At 39.9% G+C, this 26014-nt stretch overlaps 3 protein-coding genes across 3 annotated transcripts; 1 reads left to right on the forward strand and 2 right to left on the reverse strand.

Moving 5' to 3' along the window:
- Positions 1–9475: 9475 nt before the first annotated feature.
- Positions 9476–11856, reverse strand: fzd2 (frizzled class receptor 2). The gene has a single exon (XM_042505129.1). The coding sequence runs from the start codon at positions 11687–11689 to the stop codon at positions 10055–10057; it is 1635 nt and encodes a 544-aa protein (XP_042361063.1). The 5' UTR covers positions 11690–11856; the 3' UTR covers positions 9476–10054.
- A 2178-nt stretch (positions 11857–14034) lies between these two features.
- Positions 14035–19565, forward strand: moto (minamoto). The gene is made up of 7 exons (XM_042504359.1): positions 14035–14097; positions 15448–15620; positions 16069–16173; positions 16374–17901; positions 18092–18226; positions 19093–19270; positions 19345–19565. Exons 1-7 carry the CDS (start codon positions 14035–14037, stop codon positions 19563–19565), a joined length of 2403 nt encoding a protein of 800 aa, XP_042360293.1.
- A 1352-nt stretch (positions 19566–20917) lies between these two features.
- Positions 20918–25927, reverse strand: ccdc43 (coiled-coil domain containing 43). Its single transcript, XM_042505130.1, has 5 exons — positions 25722–25927; positions 23820–23913; positions 22914–23049; positions 21963–22018; positions 20918–21801 (listed from the first exon to the last, which is right to left on the reverse strand). Exons 1-5 carry the CDS (start codon positions 25893–25895, stop codon positions 21614–21616), a joined length of 648 nt encoding a protein of 215 aa, XP_042361064.1. The 5' UTR covers positions 25896–25927; the 3' UTR covers positions 20918–21613.
- Positions 25928–26014: the final 87 nt, after the last annotated feature.

The following is a 26014-nucleotide window of genomic DNA, read 5'->3' on the forward strand; positions in this document are numbered from 1 at the left end:
GTCCTCTTGACAATAATGATTCAGAACCACATGGTAATTGCACCACTTCAGCGTGGCTGCTGGCAGTATTTACTGATAATCAAGACACCAGCGCCACCTGGTGGGGCAGTATATGCATGCAAGCAGTAGCCTATGTGGGCCTTTTTCACTGAGGACAGTTTGGCTTGCAACATTAGGAGAAAGGTGTGAATTATGAAGCTAATTATTACAAAGCCATTGTTAGTGTTATTAGTAACACCTGCGCTATTCCTATTGTGACAAGTCAAATGCCTGTTTTGAGAACGGCCTATTGCTTTCCACCTTCACTTATCTTCCCACATTTCTATTTCTGTGTAGACTCTAATAACCTCTTTCATGCAGCATTTCTTTTGTAATTCTTTATTTTCTGGATTGTAAAAGTGTTATGCGACAACCACAACTATGTTCGTGGTTCCAATAATCTCTCTTTCCTTTGTCAAAGTTTTTGCTTGAAGGCTATGTGCTATTTAAAATGTTATTATTGATGTCCTTAATTTGTTTCTCTAGTACATTTACTCAATAACTGTACTTAAGTACGATTTTGAGATACTTATACTAAGTATTATAACTATTATTACTAAGTGGAATTTTCTTTATATGCTACTTTATACTTGTACACCACCACATTACGGGGGCAAATATTGTAGTTTTTACTTCTACAAAATGAATTTGATAATGTTGGTGTCTATTAGCCTACTTTGCAGATTCCGATTATTAATACAGAATACAATAATTTAATGAATTATGTATTAACATAGATTAAACTACCAGGCAATATGCAAAGTAACTGAGCTCCATCTTGACCTGCTGCAACAATAAAGTGAAGTAAACACATGAATGTATCTGGAACCATAATGCACTTATGAATCTGAAACCAACCACTCAACTAATGAGTACTTTTTCTTTTGGTACTTTGAGTACATTTTGATGTCATTACTTTTGTACTTTTTCTTGAATACAATTTTAGCATTTTTAAAATGCAGTGTTGCCACTTTTACTTCAGTAAAAGAGCTGTATACTTTCACTGCTGCCTACCATCAGTTAGTATAAGCTACATCTTATCAAGGCCTGGTTAAGATACACACTGTATGATTTTAAGGATCCATCATTACTGAAATATAGAAAACATTTTCAAAGGTGTACAGAACAACTGAAGGGGAACCTAAACCTGCACTGTCACGCCCCCCCGTGGCCTCATGTCATCATCATCACCATACCAGTGGTGGAAAGTAACAAAAAACATTTACTGGGGCCTTGTACTTTTGTACAATTTTGATGTACTTGTACTTTGTTTCCATTCCATGCTACTTTCCACTTCTACTTTATTACCTCTAAGTGGAAAATATTACTACCTTTTATTCCTCTACATTCCATTGATACCTTTAGTTACTTTGATGGTTTAATTCTGATTACTGAGTGTCAGAAGTATTCATCATGAGGTCACACGATCATGAGGCAGCAATGACAACGCAAGTACTCCTGCCAGGACTGACACGCCTCCCTCAGGTGCAATCACTTCACCTTGATGAGAGGTTATTGTTGGAGATGACTCAACTGGGTAAGTTTAATAAAATCCATGTGGCTACACAGATGACCTTACTAACAAACTTTTTCATTTCCCATAAACAATAAAAACAAACTGCATGAAATAGTCAACATGTCCAGTAAGATTGCTGGACAGCAGCAAAACAGCAGGACGGAGACCTGTGAGTCCCAAGTAGTGAGGAAAGGGCAGATAACTGAGTGAGTACTTTTACTTTTGGTACTTTAAATATATTTTGAGGCTCATACTTTTCTACTTTTGCAAGTAATATTGTGAATGTAGAACTTTTAATTTCACCAGAGTATTTTTGTGCAGCATAGCTATGTTAAGGTAAAAGCAAGTACTTCCCCTAACACTGCACCACATACTGTAGACATTTTCTACACAGCTAGCATTGTTTTGGCTTGCAAAACCTACTGACATTTCATACTTTATAAAGCAACACACACATACACATGCAACTTTTCAGCAAGAATATTATAAAGCTTCCAAGGCGCCATGAAAAATGTAACACTTGAGCTGACCAGTGACCCCTGACTTCTCCCCCACAGCAGCTCCCAGGCTGATGGCACAAACAGTCATACATTGCCTCAGGCTGTAGAGCTGATAGGCCAAAGCTGCTGCTGTGTGGCCTGCCAGCCATACCAACACTGACTATTCCCTCAAAAGTGGAAGAGTCTCTGTAAAGGGCTGTCTTTTGCTCCAACTCCATAACTGCTTATTTGAGTCATGTTTTATTGTAGGATGAACTTTTGTGTTTATTGTAGAAGTGTGTGAGCTGAAACAGCAGGGGGTGTTGTTCTTCCTTAAAAAAAATCAACATTTTAGTGTAATTAGATCTTTGAATGAAATGTTTTAAATGCCAAATGTTGATTTCAAAAGTAAGTCTCAGTTCAGATAGCTTTCTGTGTCTTGTCATTTTTTGACTTGTACATTTTGTGCTTTTTAAAATACCCTCTCTCTCATCAGGATTTCTTGTTCTTTTTTATAGTATCTCTTCCCTGTAGCTCAAGAAGCAAATGAGCTCTGTAGAGGTGTCTTTAAAAGCTGACCCTGTTGTGCAAAAGGACCTGTTGTTTTCCGCTCTGTTGGTTTCACACATTGACCGTGACTGTCTGGCCCTGCAGTCCTTGGGGCATCTCAGGCCGACAGCTCAACATGTGTCACGGGAAGCCATTACAAAAAAAAAAAAACACCAACTAAATCTCTGAGTATAAATTAGGCATACTGGCCTTTCTGTTTTACAGATTGGAAATGAAGAATTTATCCTGTTTGCACACAGGTCTGATACATTACATATGTGATTTGATGTGCCACTGGCAAAACAGTTATATACAGTATTTTTCAGTTTTTGAATCCAAAAATCCTTCAACAAATTGCAACACCCAGTCAGAGATGGTTTTTAATAACTGCACCAAAACTTCCACAAAAAAATCTTAGTGAACAGGCTTGGCAATCCTTTTCCATGAGAGAGAGAGAGCATTTGTGAGTCAGTATGTGTCTGTGTTTAACTCCCACCTTTGCAATGAGGCCCCTCCACCACTCTGTTGTTGGTGAGGGCCCACATGGAAGTGATTACACCGTGCAGAGAGTGAAATTACAGAGAGAACCTACAGAACTGGAGCCCTCCTATAACCACTCACTTAGATATACACACATGAACATGAACTCAGAAAGCTTATTGAGCCAACTGAACACACACACGGATATAGAGAGACAGATGGGCAAACACACGCTCACACAGAAGCTCTGCTGCCACCTTGCCTGAAGCTGTACATTTCCACTGCTGGCTCTGTCGGGACAAGGCTGCAGTGTGCTTCCCTCCCTCTCCTGGTCGAGAGTGGGACGGGGCCAGGGCTGTAAATTCCTCAGAAAGTGCTGTTAAGAGCGCCTCCATTAAAACAAGGGGGGCCAGCGCTCGCCAGAGAGGAGCCGACTCAATAAGTCATCGTCGAAGCCTGAGGCCTCACTGGGGCCTACGGGAGAGTCACTATAGCCCACAGACTGGATCAGAGCTACGTCGTTCTGTTTTACACACCTTGTTTACCTGGAGATGCAGGTGTTCAGAGTGCTGCATCATTGCATTAATGGGCCAATGAGGATGATTTTACCGCCCTGTAATGCATCTGCAGGGGGCTGATTGACTCATCAATTAAATGCTCACTGATGATTCGCGCAGCTGTTGAATTGTGAGGCTTTTTAGACTCACTTTGTAGCCCCTGACTCCACTTTTTAAAATCTTACATCCACTGTATGTAATACACTGACTATATAATAAGTAAATAAGTACCTTATACAACCCTGCTGAAAAAATCTGAACTATCCCTTTAACTGTCATTTGTCCTTTATGTGCAGGACAAGGGACAAATGAAGGATGTCTGCGAACAGATCATCAAGCAGAGTGGACAGAGTGGTGCAGATCAACAGTCGAAACTGATGCTGATGATGGTAATTATGTAAGATGTTTTTACCATGTCAGGACAGTAAAGGCCAGGGAACAGGCTATTAAGGCTGGCAACACTTTGAGAAAATCGGCATAAGCTACCAGTTATATTACAACCAAACCATAAATTAATTAAAATAAAAACAACATAGGAACATATATAAATATATATATATATATATATATATATATATATATATATATATATATATACAAGTTTCATTACACAAGTCTTGAATAACGTTTTATTCCTAAAATACACTATGAAACCACCCTTCTGCTGGGATCAGGATAATCCCAGTTTTTTGGATCAAAGGTATCTCAATCCTTCTTAAATGTTTTGAGCAACCCATACTGACAGTTTGATCCAGATCAAAATCAAAACTGGATTATGTGATCTAATCCGCTCCTCAGAACCCTTTGTTTTTCTTTTGAACAACCCCTTTTCAAGACTTGATCCACACCGAGCCGCTACTTCCGAACAACTGGGCCCTGCTGCATAGAAACAAAACTCCTGCTGGTCGGCTGTTATTTCAAGAAATTATAACGTCTTGCGTACACATTCTGACTATTTGGATCCGAAAAGGGTTTGTTCAGCTCAGATTTTTAATTTTTTATTTGTCAGTATTTCACAGCAACATTGTGCAGGAGGTGAGAAGAATGGTCAGGGTGCTGGTTTAAGAGTTTCAAAGTAAAAGCTTGCCATGATATGATATCGCACATGTCTGCATATAAGTCAAAATAGGACATGTGATATATCATACTGAGTAGTGGACAACATACTCTAGATTCATTTCAAGACATGTGGATGAAACCTGACACATCAAACAGCTCTGGGCTATCAGTGTATTCAGACTATGAAAGGTGATCCATCTCTGTGACTCCATGACTGAGAACCAAAGATATTGTTATACAAAACTCTTTCATACCCTGATTTTAATATTTCAGCAGGTTAATGCTTGTCTCGTTTCTCTGGCTACTAAACTGCAACTTCATAAACCATCATCCAATTTCAAAAAAAATAAAAAAGGGACACAACACAGTAGCTTTAAACCCCAGACGCTTCATCCCTCCTTGTGTTGTCATTCACTACTTGAACCATCACCCTGAAAGTTTATGAGAGTGGCACTGTTGTGTACACACTGTGGTGTCTGGATTCACATTAACCATTCCCTCCCCTCCACACACTCCTCCCAATCAAGCCCATTATTATCCTAGGCGTGCTGCAGACTCCCAAAATATCTGTCACGCAGCTGTCGGCACCTCTCTGCTCAGCAGCTGGAGAGGCTCTGAAGCACTCCCTCACTTTCTGCCCCGATACAGAGTACTACACCCTCACCCTGAAGGACAGGGGGGCAAAAACAACATTGCAGAGTCAATCTTTACCAGTGTTTGTTTTCTTGTCAGAGCCACCCCTGAGTGGTCTGTGCACATATGAGCAATAAAACCCCAGACAAATGGTGTGCATGAGGCATGAAAATGAGCCACTAAGAATGTGAAGTTAGGAAGCTTTGTGGACTGAACTACTCCCACTAATTCTACTACATTTGCTCTCTGCTGTGAGGATGTAGCCCACATGTTGATCTGATTATTTAGGCAGTAAGGTATGAGAGGCCGTGCTGGATATCTTGTACTGCATGATGCAAGCCTAACAGAAGAGGACAAATCCTCATGGTAATATTATAACAAAAGAAAAAATCCTTAAAGGGACAGTCCTCCCCAAAATCAAAAATACCTTTTCACTCCAACCTGTAGTGTTATTTATCAGTCAAGAGTGTTTTGGGGTGAGTTGCTGAGTGTTGGAGATATTGGCCCTAAAAATGTTTGCCTTCTCTCCAGTATATTGGAACTAAATGCAAGCTTCCTTCTGTGCAGCAATACAATAAGCTGGTGTACTTTAGTAGAAAGAAAATAGTTCCTACATGAAACTGCTCACAACAAGATTTGTGATTTCTAGAGAGCAGCATAGCTGAGTTTTTCAAATGTATTTTTTCTGCGCTGTGAGCACAACAAGCCCAGTGCTGTCTAGTTCCATTATATTCAGGAGAAGACAGACACCTTCACGGCTGATATCTCCAACAATCTCCAACTCACACCAAAAAAATCCAGATTGGTAAATAGCACTACAGGTAAGAGGAAAAACATGTCATGTTGATTCTGGAGTTAACTGTCCCTTTAAGATATATGTTTATATATATATGTATGTATTTTTTAAATCTTTGAAGCAGTGATGTTAGTTTAGTAATGTAGTTCTTCAACAGCAAAAAGGTCTTCAGTGAAAAATATGGCTCTGAATTCAACGAGAGTGAAATGGCTGTCAAATACAAAAAAAAAAGAATTTTAGTGGACACAAGATAAATGGAAAAAAGCAGGACACCTCCTCATGGTGACTGTCAGGACCAGTATTTATGGCTGGAGGCCCTGAATCAAAGTCAGAAACTGAAATGCGCATTTAAACCCTTCAGTCTCCTGCCAACTTGTTACGCTCCATCCCACTCACAGTGGCCGCCTCTGAAAGCAATGATAGGAGGAGAAAGAACATATTGCACTTCCTGTTGAGATTTCAAGGGAGAGCGAGACAGATAGATATAGTACGCTCTCTGGAAAGTCTCAGCTGCTCTCCTACGGTTAGGATAATGTATGACTGCAACTAATCCAGTGTTAGCCTTCAGAGCAGGAGTTCTTCTTGAGTTAGTGCCAAGATTTGATTAGAAACAGGCTTACTACATGTCTGAGTAGTTTTTCCTTTCTTTTTTCCCTTTTTCTCTTCTCCTCGGTCCTGATTTCCTTAGTCTGCTTGTAAACCCCTTCATCATCCTGATTTCATTCCTATACAGTAAAAAACAAGTTAAGGGTATATTTACAAACTTAAACAATGGCTCTAGTGAAAACGCTGGTGCTTGTGACTAACAACATGATCCTTTTCTGACATGCCAAGGCCTTTTCCCAAAAAGAGCGACATCATAATATCAACTCTGGGAGCATTCTTCCTGTCTTACCCCCAATCCTCGGCTTGTCCCTTCTTGCCTTCAAGCAAGCAGGAAATGGCTGCATGCAAGATTTAACATCTGAGATCAACAACATGGGAGATGGCTGCCACTGAAAACTGGGCACTGACTTAAAAGAGAAAAGAATCTCATCTAGAAAGCTACCGAATCATTTAGTCAGTTAATATTAATACAATGTTTGATACAGAAGGTTTGTCACAGTGTTTTAATTATAAATGGGAAAGTCTGTTAGTTCTCTGTGTGTGATGACAAGGCCACCAGGTAAAGTTTTTATAAAACTTCCCCACAATGCATCAAGATTCACTGAGAGAAAATTGCTTTGTGAAAAGCTTTCATTTTCCTGGCATAAGTTAAATGCAGAGCATCTGATTCCATTTAGTTTTAACGGTCTGCGATCCAAAGTTTTAGCTGAAATATTCACAAAATCAGTCACGTCTTCTCATTTGGATTTTCTTCCTGCCTTTGTTGTTTTCCCCCTTGGACAAAGACAAAAGCAACCGAATAATACCGAATTTTCCATCATGCGCTCCAAACCCCTCCTCCCCTTCTAAACCCTAAAACAATCTCACTCTCTTTACCACCAGCACCCCGCCCCACGCCGCTTCTCCTCATTCTCTTGCTTCTCGTTCGTTTCTCTGCTTCGGTTGCAAAGCCAAACAAGCCAGCCATTAAGTTGAGTTAAGCGCAGGAAGTGGGCCTTCGGGCCAGGCGGCACTGTTTACAAGGAGCTAGTCAGGTTTCAGCGGCGCTTTGAAGTGAGCAGCACACAGGAGACTGTCTGTCACTAGGCAAAGGCCCAGCACCGCTCCACTGACTCACTCGCATTCCCCCCATTCATCTGAGCAGAGAGAGGGAAGGAGGGTGGAGGTGGAGGGGGTGTGAGAGGGGAGATTTATGGTTTTTCCCCCCTCGGAGTATCTGTTTCTACCTTTAATCACTCCTACCTGTCTGTTATTACAACCTTTCTTTATTCAACCCCAGATAAGGAGACAAGAAAGACAAACATCAACTTGTCCAATAGCTCACGAGATTTAAGAGAGGCTGTGTGTCAGTACTTTAAGCTAGTGAGGTGCAAACTAGTACAGTATATTGTGTGGACCTTTAAACTTTTACAGTAACAATACACACACAGTACTGTATGTGCGTGCAAATCCCATACGCCCGCTTCTAGCCCAGAGCGTTTGCTCTGAGGCAAGAGGATCAGCTTTCTCCAACACACCCAGACTTCATGACATCACCACAGAGTAGGTTCGGTTTCAGCCCTGCATGGCTTGGGGGATTCCAACTTGGCAGCAAGCAGCAGTGGCTCCAGAGAAGTAACACCACAGCAAACCCGAACACCCTTGTTTTCACTTCAACACACACACACACACACACACACACACACAGGCGGGGACATTTTCACACCTATACAACAGCACAGACTTCTCTTGCCAGATGAGTCCTGTTGCTTTAAACCGAGCCCTCCTCTAACAACAGGCTAGAGACATTTTGTTTGGCACTTGAAGGCGATGTTATCGTACATGTGTGAGGAGGCATTCTTGCAGGTTGGCACCGGTTTCTCAGACCCAAATCACGTAGATGTGCAATATTTCAGGGTATATTGACAATATGGATAATTAACAGGAGAGGTGCGTTCAATTGTCTCAGTATGAACACACTTGTCATGTTTCCATGAGGACCGCAGTCTTGTGTAAGAAGCTTATTTTCTGATGAGAAGCCTAATTATGTATTTTACTGTTGCCTGCCAGTTTGATGCAACATGTTCAGGTGTGACACAAGCTTTGAAAAAACAACATGGCAAGATCAATGGACTGAAAACTTTATCTTATTAGTTATATCAGAGGTCGACAAGGTTTTTTTTTGGGGGGGGGCGGGCATAATTTAAAGCTGAAAAAAAAATCACAGTATATTGTAATACATATTATCGCAAAACTCAGCGTATCGCAACATATTTAAAATCGAAATATTATATCATGATTTAAGTATCGTGATAATATTGTATCGTGGTGCCTTCCTTCCCCTGGTTTAAAATCAAGCATTTGATTTGTGGTAATTTGCAGTCTCTCATTTAGAACTCGGCAATATATCAATTTTATATCAATATCGCCATGTGAGATTAAGGATGTTCTTAGATTTTTGACATTGTAATATCGTAATTGCTGTATTTTCCTGGTTTTGAAGGCTCTATTACAGTAGAATGATGTAATTTTCTGAACTGTTCTAGCTGTTCTATTATTTGCCTTTACCTGCTGAGTCATTATATCCACGACTGATGATTGTTTATCAAAAAATTTAATTGTATGAAAAAAAACTGTTTGTAAAAAAACAAAAAGACAACCCTACAATATCGAGGTATTCAGTCAGAAATCTCAGATTTGATTTTTCCCATATCTCCCATCCCTTGTCTCATTAGGTTTTTTGTTTATATGAACGGAAAAAGCTTCTTGAATATCACCCAACAGACTGTAATGTTCTTTTAATCCATAAAAAAAAAACAGTAATTCATAACCAGCAATTAATAAAAAAGAAGCATATCTAGATCTACAGTATGTGGCATTCTTACAGTGAGTAAAGTAAGTAAAGCAGATACACTGACAGATACAAAAAATGATTTACTTTCTATAAATACAAATATATAATTTTGTGTTTTTACAAATACTATTTACAAGTTAATTACACGTGAAATGTTTACAGAGAGAATGAACTCATTTTCCCCTGCTCTCTATGTTCTTGGCTGCTGGCTCATCACTGGTCTTGAGCTCATGGTGGCTTTAAGGGAGGGGGAGGGAGAGCATTTCAGCACATGGCATCCATAGCCATGCTTGTTATTTGTTCAGACAGTCAGGCTCAGTCCTTGTTTATCCAGCTTGCCCTTTTGTCAAGCCCTGACCCTCAGTTTGGCATGCATGTGTGGCTATAAAGCTGAGGCGAATACAAATGTTGCAAGAACCTATGGCTACTCACTTACCTCTCACTCACATGAGCAACAGGTAATAATGAAAAGAATTAGTCCCAGCAACATTAGGATGTCTCTTAATTCTACACAGTGGTCTCTCCATGTTTACCATTTGTCAGTCTTGTGTAAAACTTATGCCAGGAGTGTAAAGTCTTTCCAGACCAGATCCAGAAACCAGAGGTGATACCCACTATCAGTGTCATGAGGTACTTGATCATGTAGACAGTGAAGTCTGGAGTCATGCGGGGCCCGGTCTGCATAGGGCAGGGGATGGCCAGGCCCCTGCAGTTATGGCTGACCCAACTGCGCTCCCAATGGGGGCGGAAGGCCTGCTCGTAGAACACGCAGGCTATAACAATGGTGGCAGGGACGGTGTAGAGCACGCTGAACACCCCGATCCGCACCATCAGCCGCTCCAGCTTCTCCGTCTTGGTGCCATCATGTTTCATGATTGTGCGGATTCGGAACAGCGACACAAACCCGGCCAGCAAGAAAGAGGTACCAATGAAGAGATAAATGAAGAGAGGGGCCAAGACAAAGCCTCGCAGAGGGTCCAGGCTGCTGAGACTGACGTAGCAGACACCACTGAGAACGTCACCCTCGATCTGCCCAATGGCAAGGATGCTGATGGTCTTGACGGCCGGCACTGCCCAGGCCGCCAGGTGAAAATACTGAGAGTTGGCTTCAATCGCCTCATGGCCCCACTTCATGCCTGCAGCAAGGAACCAGGTGAGAGACAGGATGACCCACCAGATGGAGCTGGCCATGCTGAAGAAATAGAGCATCATGAAGAGGATGGTGCACCCTTCCTTTTTGGTGCCTTGGACGATGGTTTTGTAGCCTTCTGGGGTGAAGCTGTCGTTGCACACCACTTTGTCTCCCAGAAAGTAGCCAGCTATGTAGGCTATGGAGACCATTGTGTAGCAGCCAGACAGGAAGATGATGGGTCTCTCAGGGTATCTAAAGCGCTGCATGTCCACTAAATATGTGGTTACAGTGAATAATGTGGATGCACAACAAAGCACAGACCAGACAAGAATCCAGATGCGGGAGAAATGGATCTCTTTGTCACTGAAAAACATGTTCCCACCGCTCCTGGAAGGCTCACAGGGAGCTGCACAGTCCTTCTCCTCTAAAAACTTATAATTCAAATATGTTGGTACTTTCAGAACAGGCGGACACCGAAAAGGCCTGTCATGTGTGGGGACCATAGAGAAGTCATCGGTGCCTTGAGGGGTGATGGGTGGGACGGTGGCGGCGGAGGAGTCGTTTTGGCCCACACAGATCAGTCCGTCTCCAAGCACAGGGAAGTTCTCGCAGCGCAGGCGGTCCGGCCACTGAAAGCCGAACTTGTTCATGAGCGCCTCGCAGCCCTGCTTGGCTCTCTCGCAGATTGACCTGCAGGGAGGTATGGCCTTCTCCAAAACCGTACACACTGGCGCATACATGGAGCAAAGGAAGAATTTTAACTCCGGCGAGCACTGTACCTTTACAAGGGGGTAAAACTGGTGCACTTCGAGCCCTGCGTCCTCCTGGTTATAATGGCCCACTAAGTTTGGCATGATGGTTTGGTTATAGGCTATGTCCGTGCACAGAGGGATTGAAATCGGCTGACAAAACCCATGCTCCGGGACCACTATTCCATTGTCTCCTTGATACTGGGCTGATATCAGCAGAGGCAGCAGGAGTGCAACAGTCCAGGTTTTGCAAAAAGTCATCTTTCCAAGTTTAAGACGGCAACTTTTGTCCGATGAACTTGCTGTAAAGTTGTTTAGGGTGTATCATCAGTTCTGCAAACAGCTCTTAAGCGAGAGTAACTTAACAAAAAGTAAAAACTCTGGCGGTGAAGACCTTAACGCTGCTGTCTGGGTGCTCGGGCTCCGCATTGAACACTGCTGGCTGACTTTTTTTTTCTTTTCCACAACTCCGATTCCCTCGACACCGTCAAGACAGGCACAATAACAAATGTAACTTCCGTAGTAGCTTTCAAAATAAAACATCAATCACATGTGACCCTAATGAAAATGTAGAATTTTGTGCCAAAGTACCAGCATAGCACAAATATTGAATATAACAAAGAACTGATATGTATTTGTCTTTCTTCATCAAGTCATAGTAGTAGTTGATGGTTTACCACAAAACCTAAACTTATGTAATACCTACTACTACTGCCACTAGCCTGCTGATACTACTACTTAGGCCTAGAAAAAAAGAACAGATAAGTTAAGATAAGATAAATCTTTATTTAGGGAAATTAATGTGCAGCAGATACAATGCAAAGTTAGAGTGCAGATCCAAAGCATGCAATATACAAAGGTTAAAATAGCAAACTAGAAAAGCAATGCATGGCAAATATAAAATGTAATCTATAAGCAAATATAAAACTAAATATAAACTAGATAACATTAGGTGCAAAATATAAGAACTAGCCAACACACAGTAAGAAGGGGTCCAAAATATAAAAACTAGCGAACAATAAGCTGCAAAATTATACAAAAATAGCAAGCAGTAAGATGCATAACTAAATAAAGTACCCTATCGAATTATATTCATTAGAGGTTATCCAATTCTAATCAAAGTAAATGGTCTTATTTATGTTGTATGTACACCAAAGTCGCAAAGTGTAGGATATGCTTTTATTTTGAAGGTCATGACAAAGTTGTGTTTTGCTCATATAATCAAACTTTGCTCCACAGCTGGATTGCGTGGCCCCATGGACGTATTATAGTGCAGTTTTTATTTAAAATCATAGTATTATAGTGAAGTGCGTGGCCCAATGAGACTTTCAAGTTCCCCTATGAAGTAATGTGGGAGGAGGAGGAGGGGGTATACTCTCCCACCTCGTGTACTTTGAAATCTATGTCATGTTTGTATTCCACAATTTATTGAGGCACTTAATCTATCTATCTATTTCCGTAATTATGTTTGCAATCCAGGGGCTATTAAACTGCTGTTGGGTTGTTTTGATAAAATAACTCTATTCGTTTAATCTTGTGATGGTGCATTCTAGGGGATATTAATCAGACTGTTAGTTTATTCATTTTAAAATGGCCTTTATCTGTTTATGAAAATTAACACTTATGAGTATGTATGTATGTATGTGCATCCATGCATGCACGTAGTTACCAGTTGGCATATTTCGTAAATAACGTGAAATACATTTTATTTGAGTTGAATCTACTTCTGTTTGAAGTGAAAAAGCTAAAAAGAACTAAGAATTAAACAAAAATATACAAAATATTGCAGATAATGCAATAATTAAAGTGCAATGGAGAGTCAATGAAGTAAAAAAGAAAACCATTTTATGAAGAAAATGCATTGTGGGTAACTGAGCTGTACAACAACAAAAATATTACAGTAACCGGGTGTGTTCACCTTTACATTTCTTTGAATTTATGTCATTCCTAGTGTATGGATAAACTGCAAGTTTGGATAATTATAGTCCCCCCCCCATTTACAGTCTGTGGTTGAACCAACGTGACACCTGTGCCGTTATGCTACACAGTGGCCCGAAATATTAGGGGAGGGTGTGACAGCAGATGTTGCTATGTGCTTGGACCCCCTGCTTGATGTTAATTGGATGAAAAGCAGAATTCTCCAGGCTCAGCCAATGTGATTTTAGGTCGCGAGGGCACCATCGAATTTCTGTTTCTGGGCTCGAGCTCGGGGGAGGGGATGGGGGGCACGAGAACATCTGAGGACAATGTACCGTCAGTGACGAAAACTTAAACTTCATAAGTCCCCGTTTCCTTATATAACGGAGGTAAGTTAGTCTCGTATTAACCGGTTAATGTGATTTATTTATGTGAAGTTAACCAAATTTCAGTTTCGGTAAAGCAGTTTATAATTTGGGCGAAAGTTTGTTTAAATTAGCCAAGGCAGCTTCGGCAGCTTGCTAGCTTAATCCCCGAACGTTAATGGCGAAGTTATCTAGTTGATTTGCTCCTCTCTGAAACAGCAGTTAGCTTCCTGATATTCTCTGTTTGATCCCCAAACCCCGTGATGTAAGCTTATATAACAATAACTCGAGTAATTTGTGTTTTGCCAGACCATTAAGTTCAGAATGGCTTTTGACGGGCATCAGAGCACATTTGCAAATTCACTCTCCCCCCCATACCAGCGTCAGGTAAGATATAATTTAAGGGTCATATGTAATGTATTTTATATTATTGCTTTTTTGCTGTAGTCATACAACTGTGTTAAGGGTTTGTGATAGGGTTATTAATGGTAGAAAACAATTGAGTTATGTGTCTTAGTTGAAGTCATGTCCTTGAACAGAAGATCAGGCCATTGATACTTCTTTTGGTGTTCATACTATTGTTATCTCAGTTCATAGCAGAAGTGTAGCTCAAAGAATATTTGCGATCATTCTTTCTGAAGCTGGAATACATATTTATTATTGTACATTTTCTAGGTCAATTGTATTGCCTTTGAAATACCAGAAATTAGTAAAAATCAAAATGTCATAAGGCCTAAGGTTATGTCTTGAAAATTGGTTGATTTGTCTGACTAACAAAACCTCCAAAAATTCACTTTAAAATGAGATATGTTAAACCTTAATGATTTGGAGATAAAAACATGGTAAAGTAAGATGGTGATAAAGCTATGCTGGTATATTAACCCTTTGAAACCTGAGCGAAATGCCTTGAAACATGGGCTCAACGCAATGAACAATGAAATAAGAAAAGACTCAAAAATCAGAACAGGAAAAAAGTGCGTTAGAATGATTTTCATTTTGTAACATAATTCTAAATATGTAATTATGATGATAATAAATATGTTTTTTCCTATTTTTTTCATTTGTTCCTGGACAATTTTCTCTAACTTTCTAAAAATAATTTTTGAAGTCTATTAATTTCTGAAATATGTATTGCCAGGTTGCTTGTTTCCTTTTCCCCATGGTTTTGAAAGAAATCACATAGATTTGCCCAGGGCTCAAAGGTTTAAATACTTCTTAAAGGCATTTGAAAGCAGAACAATAAAAGTAAAAAGTGATATCACTCCAGGTTTCAAAGGATTAATAGCAGTGGGATCAAAAGGTCTATGTAAACAGTGTTCATCAGACTAATATATGATATGATCAAGTAATTGTACTCAGTGTTTGTCTTTATTAAATGCAATAGTCAATAAAACATAGTATAATATGGCACATTTTGATTGTATAGGGTACTAAAATATTGAAAAAAAATCAGCAAATCCTTTCAATTTAATTGATTGATTTATGAAAAATAATAGTTGCTGATTCATCATTCATCAGTTGACTAATTGATTATCATCTGAGCATTTCACTTTAATATTCTCGTGTATCTTTTTTTATTCTGTCTTAGCAGTACTCAAATAGTTTGAAGCTCCTGTGGCATTTAAAACAAAAGTCTTTTGCATCAATCTGCTATGTGTAAGGAAGCAAAAATGCAGTATATAAGTTTTTTTTAAAGTGAGCTTCATTTTGCTTGATCTCTGCTCCTCTATCTTCCAGGCCAGTGTCCATATAGGAGGAGGGAACAATGGTAGCATGCCATTTCCCTTCATTGCTATGCCCAGTGTCTCACTACGGGAACAGGAAACAGCAACCTACATGCCCTGGTCTCACAATGTTCATGATGATTCCTATGACCTTATTAGCTGTACCGAGAACAGCATTAAAAGCAGGTATTAAGTTTTAACTATATTCTGACTAAATGTGTGTTTATTTATCTGTAGTATAGTCAGGCAATCACACTGCTGCTCTGGCTTATCAGAAAAGGTTTGGGATTTTATTCTTTTTTTTCAGAGGTAGTTAAAGGCCAGTGTGCTGGATTTAGTGGCATTTGATGGTGGGGATTGTAGATTGCAACCAGCTAAAACTTTTCCCATGTTCCAACAATAACTCCTGGTTAGACCTCCTTCCATGTTTATTGCTCAGTAGGTTTTTACTGGGAGCTGAATTATCCACAGAGGTTTCCCCCTTAAACCTACACACTGGACGTTCACATGTACTTGGTGCAAGTTTTATTGGGGAAGAAAAAGCAAACTTGTCAACCACACTCTTAAATGAATGCTCTCAAGGAACAAAAATAGACTGCAATTCTTACGTGTACATGTTTTCTTTTCCATACAGGAAACCCACAGATAATACTGACTGTGATGGGGAGACTGATCTACAGGGTCTAGTGTCAAATATTTTGGATGAAGCAGATTCACAGGACAGCTACTTCAGTGAAGGGTATGTCAAGCTTCACATTTTCACGTTTTCTTTGATGTAAATTACAGTACGCATTGTAAGATTTATGGCTGTTTCACCGCAGTGTTGAACAGTCAAATATATATCTGTAGTTTTTACTTGCTATTTTGAAATAATGAATATATTTCATATACAGTTCTGTAAACACTTACATTAAAGGAAATCTTCGATTCTACTTTTAGGGGCCTACCTACATGTGATCCTGTCTGGTCTCCAAAGACACTGAGAGAGGAACTGCTACAGTATTTTAAATCAGAAACAAAAACGCAACATAACAGTATCTTTCCTCCAAACTGTGGAACACGTGAGGCTTTAAGTAAAGCACAGTCAGTGAACAAAGATGTTGAAGAGTTTTATCAAACGTCCAGTGGTCTTTCTGCCAATCAGAAATGGCTTTTTAATGTGCCTAATAGAGACCAGGACAGCTACACCCTCTGTCCTCAGAAACTACCACCAGGTCTATCAATACCCAACACAGGAAACACCTACTTGTCCCAAGTACAGCGAAGCAAAAATGACAACATGCCACCTGAGAAAGACAGAGGAAATAGTCAGCCCATGAATAATTTCTCTGACTTCAGTGATGTCTTTAGACCTCAAAGCCAAATGAACAGCCCATGCTTTCATCCTTATGAAGAACAGTACACACAGAGCAGCACAAAGCCCATCAGTAACGAGCAGTATGAGCCACAGGACTATAACCAACTGGTCAGCAGTTTTCAGTCGTTCATGGCTGGTGAGCATGATAGCTTATGTCGTGGAGACTTTCCAAACATTCACAGGCAGACAGTGGGCATGCAGCATGAAGACAGCATGGCTGAACAATGGAAAATCACCAGTCCTGCAAAGTCAACACAAAGTACTCCTGCGATGCAGACCCCGAAACAGCTGGTGGGAGATTTTGGGACAGTGCAGATGGAAAGAAATGGAGGAGTGAGGAAACAAACATTTAAGGGTGATGCCTTTCAAGATCCACCTGGTTTCAGCCCACAGAACACTGAGTACTTCCAGCCACCCAGGCCTTTTTCTGCATCTTTAAACCTCCCAAACCAATACCAAAGCAACACAACCCTGCACAAAGAGAAAACAGCACTCCCCATTAACATGAGCATGGACCAATATTCAAAGAATCACATCCAGCCGGGCCTTACACAGAGCAAGCTTAAGACACAGATGCAGAGGGAAAAGAGAAGGATGCATATGTCTGGCTTTCTGGGAGAAGGCTTCTCTGCAAGGCCTCTAACCAACACTAACATGAGAGGAGGAGATAAGAAACAGGCCCTCTCACAAAGCCAGTACTTTGACCACTTGGGGAGCGTGCAGTCTCAGAGATTTGATGCAGAAAACAACGTGGCCAGTGTCGGGAAAACACAGCAGCTCATCCCTTTCATGTATCCTGTGAATGACCTCAGACGGTACTCCAGTGTGCCCTTCAACTCCTCAAACTTCAGCTCTCAATCCACACTGACGTACGGAGGCGGTGTTCCCAGCATGGATGTGAGTGACATGACGTCAGTCAGTGAGCCTGCAGCTTTTAACTCCTATGCCGGTGACATGATGACCTGCAGAGTAGAGAGCCGTTATCATGGCATGGCCTCAGCCACGACAAATTCAGTGGTGATGAATCAAGGAGAACTTAGGACCCATCTTTACCTTCACCTGGATGAATGTTACGATCAGTTGAGGTGTTTGGAGAGGGAGAGAAAGAAGGTATGCTTTTGAATTCTGATTTTGTGTCAATAATACATTTGTCACATATCATTTATGCAAAGATAAGCTCCGCAAATTAGACATGATAATTTTTGTTAGCTATGGGGTTGCCTAAAAGTCCGAGTTTCAGAAAATAAGAAAGTATTTTACAAAATGTTGCCATTGTTCAAGTGTTATGTTTCTATTTCAGACAGAGGTGATCCTTACCAAGACTTTCCCCGAGAAAAAGACTGCAGCAGTGGCCAACACTAACCTCCCCAAAACTCCACCCAATGCCACAAGAGTCGACCATCTCATTGTTAATCAGACGAGAGAACAAGCAAGGGTGAGTCCCTTGAATCAGTTGCTTCCATACTGCCATCTAAAGGTGAATTTAGTCACAGCAGCCTCGTCATGTTCTGAGAGAACTATTTACAGCATTATTTTGCACACCCATGACTTTTATCAAGACAATAATGCCTCCCTTAACCCCAGATAACTGGAAAGACATTGTTTTTGTTTTTTGGGTTTTTTTTGTGTGTGGTGGTTTTGTTTTTTTTTAAGCATTGGTAAGAAAGAAATCCCACAAGTCCCACAAATGGCAAGATATTAAGAAATGGTGACAAGAAAGTGCTTAGTTTTTAAAAAAGACAGAGAGAAATGATTACAAGGTAATAATCATTTTAAAAAAGGGAAAAAATGTCCACAAAACTATATTAATAATTATCATAAGTATTTTTAACTATGGGTTTATTTTTTACACTTCTGTGTTTTTTTTTTGTTTTTTTTTTTAACTTTTCTTCTCTTGTCTTTTTTAATTTTTTGCTTAATTTCTGATAACATCTTGTAACTCGTAACTTAAAAAAAAAAACAGACTGAAAAACACAGCACAACTAAGACCAAAATATGACCTAGCTATAATTTTTTGTAATGTCTTGCTGGTAAATGAACTATTTCTGTTCAGTAGTGTTACACAGTAATCATTGTAATGAGATCACAATATTGGGATTTCTCGCTTTGACATCATACCTTGCAAAATATAGACAATCTGTACCATTTTTAATGCCATCGAAAGAACTGACAGCGAGGGTAAAATTTGTTTTACAAAAAATCAAACATTCAGAATGTATATGTATTGAAAAAATCAATATTTTTGGCAACACTACTGTGCAGTATGGGAATGTAAGGGTTGAGTCTGTTGGTGTGTTGCAGGTGGCAAACCTTCTGGACCGAATGGACTGTCTGTGCCACACTCCCCTCCATATGAACATCCACACAGCACTGAGAAGGAATCATATGGCTATTTGCATCACCCAGGTGAGACGCAAGGAGGAGATGGCCAACATGTCCAGACATCAGCGGCAGAAAGCTCATTTCACAGAGGACAGAGGTAACTCATAAGACAATGGGAGGCAAATGTTCCTTTCTCTCGAATGCTGCTACTATCTTGCTTCTCTTTCGTAGACACCCTGCTGTTGGTCATTGCACTGAAGGATCTTGCCGCTAGCACGATGAAACTCCGCACTGCCCTGTGGTGCGCTCTCCAAACACTGCCGCAACCCGTCAAGAGGCAGGACCACCATGTTACCAGAAAGGTCGCACACACACAGAGGGGCCCCTCTCCTTTTGAGGTATACTCTTTTGATATTGCAGACGACAAGCATGACTTTAGAGGTCTTGATTAAATTAAAAGCCCTTAGAATGCCCTGATTATAATTTCCCATAGGCAACAGGGTGAAAAACCAGTGTTACCTGCGAGTCTATAGTGACATTTTACTTGCAACACAGTGATCACTGCAGAATATCAGATAAGTAATTTGAAGCTTAATGATGGCTGCACCTTCTTGGCACCCAGGAGCTTCAGGTGGCTAACTTCTGTTGTGTAGGAATTGCATGAAATGTAACGTATCCTGCTGCATCTAAACTTAATTTAATTAGTGTCAGTTCCAAATTAATCTCAATCTTGCGCCGTCACCATTGTATTTAAAGACACTATTTATGAGGAAGATTTCAGTGAATTCTTCATTCTTTTACTTATTTATTGGAATGTAATGGAACCTCAGTTCTGAGTATTCCCAAAGCAATAATTGAATCATAAGGGCAGTAGTTTAAACCATTAATTAATTTCAGTTATTTCTGCAGCTTCAGTTTTACTTGTGTAACCTTAACATGCTGTAATCAGAGTGTTTTATTTATCTGCAAGTTTGTAAAGTTTAAACTGTGCCAAAGACTTCTGAAAAAAAGGTTCAGTGTTTTAAATTTAAAAGTATTAATCACATTTTCCATTAGAAACATTTACAAATATTACTATCAGTGAAATCTAATATTGCTAAGTTAAAAAAAAAACTAGTCTTTTAAGACTTATTCAATATCCGTGGTTTTATATGAACATGCAGAACCATAAAATGTTCTCTAAAATCTTCCAGTTCATTTCTTAAACTTTTATTTCTCATTTTTTAGTTATATTTCTTTAATCATACTTCCTCTGTTTAGTCATCTTTCAATTTTACTCTGTTTCTTATGGTGAACTGAGCTGTTTTATCGTCTACAGTTTATACTGTAACCAAAGACGCAACGCTCTTCCTAACTAGATGCGAACGAGCAAACGTTAGATTGTTTCATGTTTTTCTAATGAAGATGTTCTAACCTGCTCTGTGAATCTGTAAAGCGATGCGTCGCTTGCTTGAAAAGGTGCTCTCCCTGGCTGTATTTTCTCCAAGTTTCACGCACCTCCAACCTATTTTCAGAGCAACAGCTGTAGTGCTCCTCAGGCTCAGTCAGGGATCGATAGGCTTCTTGAATGTTGTAGTGTGTCTTGACATTTTTTTGCACTCCATCCGCCAGAATTCGCTCGCTGTATGTTACGAAGCGAAGTGAGTCTGCAGACTTATTCCTTGACTATGCTTTGTGAATGAGTTGTTTCATCTTCTCTCATTTTGATGTTCATGTTGCGTTTTTTTCTCGTTACATGTTCTGTAAACAGAAAAGTTTAAAAATAAACCAATCCAAATTGTTGAAAATGGTTTTTTTTTTTATTAATTTCAAAAGATGAACCTCATTCTAAACATTCAAAATATGGTACGTGATGTATTTGAGGTAAAATTTAGCAACCTTTGTTTTCATTCTCAGTCAAAATGCATAGACAGTAAAACAAAAAAACAACATTAAAGTGAAAGCATAACAGTTGAACATGAAAACTCACCTTGGAAGTTGTGCAGAAGTTAAATGCATATTGGCACGGAGAATAACAGCAGAAACTGTGTAGACTGAGACGCTTCACAGGCATTGCTCTGATTTTACCATGAAGAATCAAATTCGTGTTTTAGGTGTACACTTTGATCATTTCAGGGTTAACTGCGTCAAAGCTCAGCCAAAGCGTGTTTCACACTTGCGGCAACAACATACTGGCAGAGACTTAAATGAGTAACAGTTTGTTTGATCGACCGACTGTTATAATCATTGTCATGTTAAGATTTGCAGCTTCATTCCGAAAATCTTCTGTATCTGCTCATATCAGTACCCAAGAAAATCAAAACAGGATTTTGGGCCTGCCTGATATTCAGTAAATTATTCTTTACATATATGACACGATAATTAACATAGATGGCCTGATGAAGACATGACATACTAAATGTGTCAATGAGGTTCATCTAAGAAGAGGCAATAACTACCGTTTTTAATTTCCATCTCATGACAAAACCTTTCCACATACAAAGTGTCCTTTCTCTTGGTTTTATCTTTTGCGTTCGCCTTTTTGTGTACGCCTCTTCTCCTTCTCTTTTCTGTCTTGTTTGGCGAGTTTGTCTTTCTCCCGCTGCATCTTGTCCCCTTCTTTCTTCTTCTGAGCGTCTTCCCGAGCCTGTTCCCGCTTCTGCTTTTGTCTGTTCAGCACCTCTTCCACGTTGGTGTTCTTAAACAGGGCTGACACTCTTTGAGTTAAGGACAAGTAGATGAGAGCAAAACTTTGTATCGTGTAATCAGGATTGTGCAACTACGGCTATTCATTCATATTGCACTTAATAACACTGATTTCCATGATTTTTTTAACAGCCTCTGATTTTAAACAGCATTAGAAAGGATACATTTATCATTTCCAGTGAAGTTATTTCCACTTGTTGGATCCTCTTCTTCAGCTTCAGTGCTTTTGTCAAGGAAACTGACATCTTAAAGAAATAGTGTCTACATTTGAGGGGGATTTAGAGGTGTGAGGACTGCAGATTGCAATCACCTGAAACTTCTCCCAGTTAGAATTCCTATATTGTTCAGGACTTTGTTACTGGGAGCTGAATATCTTCAGCAGTTTCTTCCTCTCCAAAGCAAATGGACCAGTTCAGTACAACCGGTAAAAATACTGAATTAAGTAGTTACAGTTCACAAATCAATGTTTCTCCGCTGCTGTTTGGCTCGTCAGAGACACGCACCTATCAATGTGTGCTCACGTTTTTTCAGATCCAGATGCTCAAGAGGTTTTGACTGGGAGCCAAATAATCTGCAGAGGTCTAATCCTCTTCAAAACAAATGGAGCCAGTGATTTAAACCGGTAAAAACACTGAATAAAACAGTTTCACATCAGCCTGTCTCCGATGCTTTTCGGCTCAGCAGAGACAGGCTGTTAACCCAGCGCCTGCCAATGTGTGCAGAACACAAATGGTCCTATCTAGAGCCAGTGTTTGGTTTGTCCAGTCTGGGCTACTGTAGAAACACGTTGGACTCTTTAGATATAAATAGGTCATTCTAAGGTAACAAAAACATGAAGACTCTTATTTTTAGGTGATTATTAACGAAAGAAAACACATTTGTTATATTATATTCAATTTCAGCAAATATATCCCCCTAAATCTTACACACTGAACGTTTAAGGATCACAGAAAAATCCCCGGAATCCAGCAATGTCAAATAGTTGCTTTCTGCTCATGAAAATGTTCATGAACAGTCTTTCTGCATGGTCAAATAAAAAAATTGGTTGCTTAGTTGAAACACCAGTCAAGCATTACTGCATTATGATTTGCAAAAAAAAAAAAAAAAAAGGATATTCCTCTTCGTCTGTCACATTAGCGTATTGAGCGAGGAGCGCTTCTTTCTGTTTCTTTGACTCCTCGGACACCTCTTTGTGTTTCACCACAATCTGAGCTTGTTTTTCTATCATGCTGGCGATGGCCTGGACCTCAGCTACGGAAAGGAAATAACAGAACAAAGACAGACTGAATAAACCACAACAACATTTAGCACCTTTGCTTCCTATAAAAGTACCTGCTCCTTACTTCTAATAATATGAAGGTACATTGACAGAAGGCGCCACTAGGGCGCCCATCTGAGCTTGAGACTCCAAACAGCATACACATCCTTATGGATATGTACACAGTCAACAATCTCTTTCTAGTAATAACACTGGCAAAACAAACTTTTGGCATAAACATTTCTTCCGAACTTTCTGCTTTCTCAGGAACTGTTTTTGTTTATTTTTTTTTCAGGAAATGTTAATCTCTGCAAGAAAAAAGTGTCTTTGTGCACTCTGCTCCAAACTCAAAGCAAATTATTTAAAACTCAAAGAGCTAATCCCTGTGTATGTTTAACTGGTATTAACAACAGACTCCGTGGCAAGCTGTCTTTGCTCTGTTTAGTCAAGATTTAAACGAGCTGATGAGCCTGCTGGCTTTTTTTTTGGACTTTTGAAATACTTATACGAATTTTTATGACTATATTACTTTATTCTTATGTGACCATATCAATTTGCTTTGCACCTTTGGACTACATTGTCACTATGTTGTTCTTATTTCATTGACTTGTGGTTGCATGATAACTATTGTACCTCGTGGATTTGTCAAAGTGTTGCTAACCTTAATAACTTGTTTCCTGAACTTTCACTGTGCTCACATGATCAAAACATCTTATACATCAACGACATTGGGTATTTATTTGAACAAAAGTTACATAATTACCATCATCAGCATCAATTTTGGCTGCTGTTCTGTTGCGCCACTCAGTCCACTGATTGATGATCTGTTTGCAGACATCCTCCACGCTGTCCTCCTCCTGTACACAGAGGACAAATGACAGTTAAGGGATAGCTCTGATTTTTTGAGGTGGGGCTGTATGAGATACTTATCCATAGTCAGTGCATTACATACAGTGGATGCCAAGGGCCGACACAGATGCAGTATTCATCATGACCGCCAGATTGCACAAGTAACAAAGAGAATTCTGTGCACAACAACTATTTAAGCTAATAAGTTAAGCTAATAAGGGACTGTTGGTAATGTGTGTGTGTGGGAGGAGAAGGTGATGCAAAACAGGAGAGGCATGCCAAATAGTTTTGTAAGCACATACGTTTTTTAAGCAGGACTTTTAAAAAAGTGCATTTTACTTTATTTTGTCTATGGGGAGAGACATACTGCTTGAAATGTTTTTTTTTTTTTAAAAATTCCATCTGAACCCCAACCCTTGTTTAAAATGCTTGAAAAAAAAAATCCCCAAAATGACACTTTCACATTTATCATACCCAGAAACTATAAACATGTGAATATGTACAAAATGTCAACCCTCAGTTGCAGTATTTTTCCTTACATTGCTCAGTGAATGAATATGAGATACTTAGACTTAGACTTAGACTTAGACGACTTTATTGATCCCCGGAGGGAAATTTAGTTGTCACAGCAGCTTGGCACGTAAGACATACAGAGACATACACAGAAAAATAAGAAGAATAATAGAAGATAGAAATAAACATAAATATATAAGATACATAAATTAGTTTGCATGTATTCGCAAAAAAATCAATATTGTGCATCCCTAGTAATAAGTCTTGTTCAGGGGTCGGCTGTTTATCGGCCTGGCCAACTATGGGGGCCAATATTTTGCCGATTATCTGTATATGCGTTTTATTTTAATGATCCCCGCTAAAATTAATGAATGTAAAAGTGTGCATATAACACTTAACCAACATCAGCCAAGCAGTCTGCAATACATGCAAAGAAAGTGTAATACCTCACGGAGCTATTTTTATATATTCATTTTTTACTAAAATTTTCACTGAACTTTATTTTTTTGTAAAAAAAAAAAAAGTTGCTAGAAACATGCTGTTTAGGATGTTGAAAGTTTCAGTTTTGATTAAACATTTTCTAAAGGCATTTAACCAAAGTTTTGTGTCAGAGTTGTTTTTTTTCCAAATTCTAAATTTCGTCGGAAATATTTTCACTGTTATTGTGAATGCACCAAATATTGGCTATCGGTCTCATTAACTACTAATAATCAGTATCAGTTTTTTTAAAAAATCAAACAAACAAACAAAAAACAACAACATACGATTTGGGCCTATTTATGGTGACGGGAGGGTCATGTATTTTCCGCTAATCACTCGGGAGACTCTAGAAAAATATTTGTAGCTTCGGAAAGGGTCACGATCAAGTAAACAAAAAAGGCCCACCCCAGCCACCGTCCTCCTCGGATAAATAAAGAACACTCCCTAATAGAATGACAGGTGGTTCGCGCACGCGCGCGCGCGCGCACGCACAGTTCCTGACATGTATCTTTACCTGTTTACACTTTTTCGTAGCCGAATTAACCAAAGACACCTTAAGGAGCGGATTTTTTTTTAGGTTTTGAGTCACGTATTGCTAAATATGATTTAACGTGGCAGCGGAGAGCAGCTCATATCACTGCCGGCGGTGTTGGGACCTTCGTCGAAGAGACACCGCCGCGTCTATCGTCGACATTTCGCTCCATAAATGCCAGCTGACAGCAGAGCTGTCACTTGGCACCGCCCGGCCGGCTCACAGGACGGACAGCAACAAATGACAAACAACCTCGACGGCTCAGCGCGACATGCCGCTTCAGATATTCACCAGAAATGCGGATAAAATCCCCTGAAGCGCATCTTCTTTCTCCTCGTCACTCTCCTCTTCTTGCAGGACCCCCAAAATGTACGCCCCATACACCTCACGGTCCACTTCCAGCGAGTCTAGCCGATCATTTAGCCAGCTTTCAAACTCCCCGGCGTCTGCCACGGGCGCAGCCATCTTGGCCCTTTGGGGTCTTTCGGCGGTGTACGCACGGCTGTCCTTTCTCATTGCCTGTCGAAAAATCCCAGAAGAACACGTGTTAAATATGTCAACTTTTTTGGACAAACGTCGAGGTG

The sequence above is a fragment of the Plectropomus leopardus genome, chromosome 17 (assembly GCF_008729295.1).
Source record: "Plectropomus leopardus isolate mb chromosome 17, YSFRI_Pleo_2.0, whole genome shotgun sequence".
Lineage (NCBI taxonomy): Eukaryota > Metazoa > Chordata > Actinopteri > Perciformes > Serranidae > Plectropomus > Plectropomus leopardus.